General features: G+C 36.0%; 1 protein-coding gene across 3 annotated transcripts in view; it reads left to right on the top strand.

Annotated features, from left to right (window-relative positions):
- Positions 1 to 8235, top strand: part of LOC121315738 (adhesion G protein-coupled receptor B3-like) — a 213302-nt gene that overhangs the window by 186547 nt on the left and 18520 nt on the right. For all 3 annotated transcript variants that reach the window (XM_041250105.1, XM_041250104.1, XM_041250103.1), the window contains 6 exons: positions 1 to 119; positions 2475 to 2544; positions 3660 to 3726; positions 6675 to 6760; positions 7075 to 7173; positions 8014 to 8185. The exon at positions 1 to 119 is cut by the window's left edge and continues 32 nt beyond it. In XM_041250105.1, coding sequence (XP_041106039.1) covers positions 1 to 119; positions 2475 to 2544; positions 3660 to 3726; positions 6675 to 6760; positions 7075 to 7173; positions 8014 to 8185 — 613 coding nt within the window. The remainder of the gene's footprint in view (positions 120 to 2474; positions 2545 to 3659; positions 3727 to 6674; positions 6761 to 7074; positions 7174 to 8013; positions 8186 to 8235) is intronic.

Genomic DNA, 8235 nt, shown 5'->3' with positions numbered 1-8235 from the left:
CTTCTTCTTCTTGGCTTCATTCTGCTGGGTTTTGACAGAAGCTTGGCAGTCTTACATGGCTGTTACTGGGAAGGTCCGGACAAGGCTAATAAGGAAGCGTTTCTTGTGCCTTGGATGGGGTGAGTCTCAACTGCAGTTCTACCTGAACAAATTCACTCATCAAGTGGAAGCAGAGTATCTTTTTTATTCAAATAATAAAACATGCTTTATTAATATTATGTTACATACTGTATGTGGATAGGCACAGAGTGAATCCAGTTCATTCTTGACAAACTGAATAGTGTGTTTGTGTGTACCCATTTATATTACTAATAGTTCATTCAATGGGACAAGGATTATCATCCCTTTCCTAGGGCCAATAGCCAGCATGTACCTAATAACTTGCTAGCATGGAGTTATCAACAAATCATACAGGCTGGTTATACATTTTCTATCCTGTCATACGAAAACATAATTTTGCTTTGTATTTGTGTTCGGCCTAGGGATGATTCAGCTTAAAAGGTATAATTATTGAGAAAGACAGGAAGGAGCATTTCAAATGTACACTTAGAGTGATGGTGTATTTCTCTAGTAACCTAGCAACACAGCAATATTCATTTGTCCCTGGGTCCTTTGCACACACACACACACATGCAGACAGCAAAAAGATTGGCAGTAGATCATATAAAAAGCTTATACTCTGAAGGCAGCTCCCCATGCAACTTAGTTTAAAAAGAATGGCCCATTCCATATGGCAGAAGCGTTAAGTACATTAACAGCTGGCATCCTTTAGCGTCTTCTCATGTAGAGTATCATAATTTAATTGTATTTGTTCTCTTGAATATAGCAACATTATTATAACAAGGACAATTGTGGTATTTCAATAAAAAAAAGCTATACAAAACTAAACAGGTTTTTAATTAGAATTGATATGTCCATGCTTTCGGTGTGCAACTGCAGCTAGATGAAGGCAGCATTACATTTCAGACATACTGTACAGCACTGGGCAGTAGGAAATTGGGGGTGTTGAACAGACAGATGCATGAGAAATACTTAATTACCGGGTTAAGTAGAATAGACATATTTCAGTGCAGCAATCAATAACCAGGCTGACAAAAAAGCTTATAAATTATGGAGATTCGGATGTGTATGAGGTGGAACATTATTGTACAGCTATAGGCAAACATTTTGTATCACCTAGAATTTTAGAATTGAAGCCATAATAGTAGCACAATATTTCATGTTAGATTTAAAAACGTCAAATTTTTTAATTTGTCAATTTTTCATTAAGTATATGAAAAAAATCCAAAGCTGTATGTAATTCAGTATATTAATGTAAAATGATTCAGTAGGTTTCATTCGACTTAATGAACCAACATTTGTTGATTCTATAGGGTAATGCAAGACTTTTGGCCATAGCTGTACATACACATCATTATATGCATTTTAGTTTAATCATAGTGGGCCAGATTCTCAAAGCAATTTACTCTAAATTGTCATAAGGGCAATTTTTTTCTCAATGGTAAAAAAAAAATTCTCACCAGTGGCTGTAACGTGATATATGTGTTTGATTCAGTTTAATTGATTTTGTGAAGTTTTGCGGCAAACTAAGTTGGCACATCTCTTGAAAAAGCATTTGGACCTATAGGGATGTGTAGTACAAAGAAAACAGCATGTCCTGTACACATGCTGTGAAGCCAGGTCCACACCTGAGCGATCAGTTGCGCAACCGACTTGCTCCCGAAATTGCGCAACTCAGTTGTGAGCAATTGCTTTGTCCACATCTGAGCAGGGTCTACAAGTTTTATTTTTTTTTAATGATAACTGAGGTGACAGGTCTTTGTTTACATTTTTATTCCATCTACAAGGTGAAGTAGTTTTTTTTTTAGGTTTGACAATTGACTTGATCCCCCCCCCCCCTTTTTTTGTCCTGTGTCTACAAGTTTAAATTATATTTATTTAATTTATTTTTTGACAACTGAGGTGACACTTTTTTTGGTCAGTTCTTAATATGCACTGTAATTAACAGGGAAGAGTTGGCTGTTATTATTTTTTCAACTGTTGTTATTTTAAATACCACATTCCCTAATGAAAGCAAACAAAGCCGCGTAAAAGCTGGGTGAAACCGTTTAATTTTATCGCCGACATTTTTAAAATTAGCATTACAGGATATGCAAGCCCTGCAGTCAGCATTATAAGAACCAATCAGATTTTGTGAATTGCCACGTGATCGCCTATGTCTACAGAAGTCGCTCAGGAGGTTGCTTGGATAGTAGAGTCCGGCTCTACTTGAAGCAACTGGTTGCACAATTGCTCGTATATGATTGCAGGGACGTCCACATATAAGCGACTCAGTTGCATGCAACTAAGTTGTGCAACTGATCGCTCAGGTGTGGACCCAGCTTAAGCATTAAAGAGCTAGAAAGGTTTGCTCGTCTAATTGAGGGAAAGTATACCTGAGACTCCATCTCTCTAACCAAGTTCTTTTTTTTCAGGATTACCAGCATTAGTTGTTGCCATTTCCATGGGATTTACAAAGGCCAAAGGCTATGGAACACCTCAGTAGTAAGTTTACTTCTATTATGCAGTAATAGTTACAGAAAATGTATTTCACTTTTTTTTTTTTTTTTGCCTGCAATATGTTTGTTTTTTGGGGGGCAGGTTCAAGTTCTAAATGATTAATTTCTGAGCACACAAATAGACTGAATTGTTATGAACAGAATATTAAAAGACATTGTGGTTGTTTTTGCAAGAAAGAGGTATTCAGTAGGTGAGGGGGGAAGTTGGTTTGAGACATCTGGAACACAGTCAACTGCCTCAGGCCCACAGTCTTCAACACAGCCACGAAGAACCCAATCAGGTTTTCAGTGTATGACAAAGCACAGAGAGCATCTGTGTTGGCTAGGAAGTTAAAGGGACTTCAAAGGGACAGCAGATTAAGATTATTTTTTTAGCACACATGCATGGGTTGCGTACTGTCAGACAGGGATAGATAGCCTGCCTTAGTTAATAACTGCAAATAATAATCTATGTTGAAAATAATTATAAGGGCTTACACTGGGTACCTGTGAGAAAGCCCTGTAGACAGTGATTTAGTGTGTGAAACCTCTCGCAGATACCTTTATTTAATGGATTGCCATCTTTTTGGGTGTGTTTTATTATTCTTTTAATAAAATGTTTATTGATGTATAGTGGATTCAGCATTTGCGAAATGTATTTTGATGTTGAAAAAATGTTACAAGCATCATACCAATATTAAGATATGCAGGCTGTGTATTCATTGGCTTTGCTATCTTTTTAGTGCCATTTACTGTGAATGTCAGCTGACTCTTTAAACTAAATTATAGTGCTGGGGAAAAAGAGTGATTTTATAGTCTAGTTAAAGGGTTACAAGTTGCTTTATTCACAAATTCTTAAACAAAGTTTTCTACTAAGGTATCTTTTTATGGTCTCTAATTTCTTATGATTTGTGTTCCTATTAAATATGACTATATTAAGCATGTTTTGTCAGCAGTTTCTTCTCCTGTAAACCTTTTCATGTAGAACTATTCCATATGGCAGAATTCCCCAGACAGTAGATGATAATGTAACTGTATACTGTACTTGGTCCTTGCACCATTAAGATAATGTTTGGTGTTAATTTTTATGGGTAAGTTGTTGATGTCTTGTGTTCTTTCCAGCTGCTGGCTGTCTCTTGAAGGAGGACTTTTATATGCCTTTGTTGGACCCGCAGCTGCAGTTGTCCTGGTAAACATATATGTCATCAAAAGTAGAGAAAAAAAAAAAAATCTTCTTTGAGATATTATATTGTGCAGAATATTTAATTCATCATTTTTGCAGCTTTGAATGCCCAATAGTTTGGGGTGTAAACAGTAACCAGGCATTAATAATATAATTACTCTTCCAGGTGACATACTATTATTAAGAAGCTGAAGTGTAATTGAGCAAAACTAAAATAAAAATATAATTCTCTTTGCAATGCTGACATGACATTCTTGTTTATTAATTGAGAAAAACAAAACAAATATATAATTCTCTTTGCAATGCTAACATGATATTCTTGTTTAAAGTCATATAAACAGGCACATCAGTGTAAATATTTAACAAAACTAAATCACAGCAACTCAGAATGTGCAATGATTATACAGTTATTACAGTTATTATTCAGTAATACCGAGACTCGGACTAGGACTTCTTGCCACAAGGGGCTTAACCATGAAAATCCAGTAAAAACCTACATTTTTCATAGGATTACTTAACAGTAGTTTTAATAAAATGTTAATTAAGAGTAATTGTTTGCCAGCAGTCAGTAGCTATGGGGACAAGCTTTTTTTTTAAGCCAGAGATGGTATTTTACAGTATGACAGCTCCTGGAGGCTGTAGTATAGAGCAGTGACACTCAATCCATGCTATTCTGGGACCTTGTTCTAACCATGTGCTTATTTGTTGAGTTGTGCAGTATAGAGCAGTGTTCCAATCAGACCTTTCATTGTTTAATTGTTAAAACTAATTATAGACCTAATTTGAACAATATCCTGGTATGAAATGGACTGAAAGAATCACCACTTGTATAGTACCACTGATATAAAGTAAACAATAGGCTGGAATGTTATTTAAAAAGAAGGGAGTGATATAACACAAGTAGAGGGACACCTATATTAGGTAGGCTTTATCCTGAAACAGCTTGCTGGAGCAGTTTCCCTTAATGAAAGATGGTTACCATCCTGCTTTCTAAGAAAACTAACATGGTAATTGCTGTTCAACATCCACTGAGAACCAAAGTGGCAGATGCTGGAATAGACATCAGTTTTGTTGCTACACAGGGTACATCCTCAAGCAGCTGACAGAAAGGTACCATACACTTCTCAGAACTTGGTATTAAGCCTGTTTTTCTATTTTTTTTTTTTAATTTTATTTAACTAAATGATGATTTGTAAGCTAGCTCCTGATTGGTCAGTCTGAGGTTGCAGCTAATTAGTTTTGTATATACCCAGCGAGGTAGTTTAGAAACTGCTGACAGTAGACAGAGCTGTCTAGATACACTATTGGTTATCATAGCTCAGTACATTTTTACTTTCTGGACTTTAATACAGTAGTAATACTTGACAGTGTTATGAGTGGGGTTGTGAGTTGTTGACAACATGGTTGCCAATATTTCTGTTATTGGAAAACCACTGTGGGGAAAAAAGCAATTATGTGGTGTTGATACTGGCTACTGATAATGCTGAGGAAAAAAAAAATTGAACAGGGAATAGATATATAGAAAAAGACAACCAGAGGAAATTAAATATTGTTTTGAAGTGTTCCCTGGAAGCAGATGTGTCTTAATACACTACAGCATGTCCACAAAATGAGATGAAGAATATAATAGTAGATATGTGAGGAAACCACAAAGGACAGAAGAAACAACATTCAAAGAATATGAGTGATGGGGGGAAAAATAAACTGTTATGACAAAAATGCAATGACAACAGAGTTGGGTTTGTTAGCGACAATCTTAGACTAAAAAATAGGACGTACACAGCTTACTAGACCACAATCAAGAAGAGGTCACTGAGGTCCAAAAAGCTATTTCAAGAGAAAGCATCACCCCTGGAGGGATTGTCAAAGCTTTGTTTTGTATCATATACATGAAATGCCACAACCAGCAGCACCAGCATTGACTTACTCAAGAGCTAGCAGACAACACAGAACAACTGGATGGTAATACAGAAAAGCCATGAAAACCATAAAAATGTCAGCCCGTGAGGGAGTGATGTTACAACAGTATTGTTTTTGAAGAAAGGTGACCAGTGTGTAGTGACCTAATTCACATCAACTGCACCTACTGTAAAACATGGTATGTAGATGTCCCCTGTAGATTTAATTCAGTGTGACAGCTGATGAAGAGTCACTACAATACCTGGAAAGGTCATCTCCATCTCTACTCAGGGGAGAATTAAATCATCTGTCATCTAGAATATGCCTATAAGGCAATGTGGCTTTTTCCTTAGTAGGTGATATGAATACAGAATTTATACTGTATACTGGTATATATGTCTGTATGGTGGTTTGGGCATCAGGCATGTTTAACTGTAGATGAGTGGTTGTGATATTTTAAATTTAGACTTAGTTTACACTAACATATTAAGCAAAGTGCAAGCAGTAATCAGAATAATCCCAGACAGTAAAACAGAAAGAAAAATCATGTAAAATATGTTATATTTGATAGTTACTGCTATTGATGCTGCCATGGCAATATAAGTCGGTAACAAACACAAAATGCATTGATAACTTTTAAGGGCCAGTTTACTGTATTTAGGGCTCACTGTATCACCGTAGGGAGATGTCAGGGATTAAGTGTCACAAAGCTGATTGAAAAACTGATTGGCAGATTGAAAATTCCAATAGATGTATAATAATTTTTTTTTTTACATCTAGTACATAAATGATATAAATCGAGGCATTCACCAAAGCATATCACTGGTTGAATGTGCATTTCCACTGGTTAGTGTTTGTTTCAAGTTTAAAAAGTAATTTAATTATTGATGTCGGAATGCTGTTATTGTTCACTGTCAATATGTGCTCTCTTAAGATAGCATTCTGGTAATGTTCAGGCTATTAAATGGACATGCTGCTCATATTTGTTATTTTCTAGATCACCTCTGTAAGCTAGATGAATATTAGATAACAATAACGGGTTTCTGCTTTGACAGGTCAACATGGTGATAGGCATTCTGGTTTTCAATAAACTTGTATCCAGAGATGGGATCTTAGATAAAAAAATGAAACACAGAGCAGGGTAAGTAGATAGAATGCAAATGTAAATACTGTACCGTATATTTTATGTTCTGCTGTTTGTTTATTAAATGGAAATCAGGCATTTTCTCCTCGCTACTGTAAAATGACTACCAAAGCTCATTGAAGAAATATAATATTAATAGCTATGCTGTTCCTTTGGTCGTATCAGTTCATGGTGGGAATGCTTACAGTAGTATGGTGTAATAGTGCATCTGTCTGTTAAAAGGCATAATCTGATTTGGGACTTCACTTCAAATGACAGTTTTGCAAGCTTGCCAACATTTTGCTCTATTTTTTATTTTGTATTATTTACAGGCAGATGAGCGAGCCCCATGCAGGTTTAACATTAAAGTGTGCCAAATGCGGAGTTGTTTCAACAACAGCTTTATCTGCTACTACTGCCAGCAACGCCATGTAAGTCTCTTGTATTGGCAGTTATATACACTATTTGAATTTTTAAATAACATTAGGGAATTCAAATAGCTGGCCAAGCAGAGAATATGACTAAAAATAGACTGATGCAGTTTATCATAGAACATTTTGCACTAGAAAACCAGGTATAATGGTGAAAAAGAAGTGTTACGTGCATGTACTGTCACAATGATTCTATGTACCGTAATTATCAATCCAAACATGCCATAATCTTTGGAATATAATGCACACACACACTCACACACACACACTTACACACACATTTCTGTGTGTTAAGTACAGTTGCACAGGATAATAGAACGCAATGATGTAATAGAATGCTATGATGTAAGTATATAAGAGATTAGGTCCACACTATAGAGTGAGGTAATCCAAAGTTGCATTTTTATACAAGGTGTGTGTTATTTTGCAAGAATTACTATACAGTTCTTAAAGAATTTTTGAAGTAAGCTCCAAATCAACATGTCTTAACATATGCTTAGGCACTTGTTTGTTTTTCTCCTTTATAATAGACCTTTAGGCTGATACCGCCCACAATGCCCAAGTGTTGTGGGGGACTCAGTCTTTTGTGCCTCAAGCAAACAAAAAAACTTGGGAAGAATCTTTTTGGCTCTCATACAAATAACATTTAACAACATAAAACCTTTTTTTTTTCTTTTTTTTTTTTCTGAATACCCCACCATGTTCACTGTTGCTATTGTCCCTCTTACAAGTTAGCGTTGAGTAATTCTCAGCACTGAGTTAAGTCTGTACTTGAATGGCTTATACAAGCCTGATTCAGTAATCTTTTTTTTTTTTAATTCTTCTTTCCTGTTTGCTCAGGGCATCCCTGTGGAGTTCGTGTGTGGTGTTGCCGCTCCTCGCACTAACCTGGATGTCAGCAGTCCTAGCAATGACAGATAAACGATCCATACTGTTTCAGATACTCTTTGCAGTGTTTGATTCATTGCAAGGATTTGTTATCGTCATGGTCCATTGTATCCTCAGAAAAGAGGTAAGAGTAAATAAAGGGCATTAACTGTATCACTGTTCCCTTGACTTGCA

The sequence above is a fragment of the Polyodon spathula genome, chromosome 5 (genome assembly GCF_017654505.1).
Source record: "Polyodon spathula isolate WHYD16114869_AA chromosome 5, ASM1765450v1, whole genome shotgun sequence".
NCBI classification, from domain to species: domain Eukaryota; kingdom Metazoa; phylum Chordata; class Actinopteri; order Acipenseriformes; family Polyodontidae; genus Polyodon; species Polyodon spathula.
Note: the sequence above shows the minus strand (reverse complement) of the source record. Positions and strands in the feature narration are given on the sequence as shown.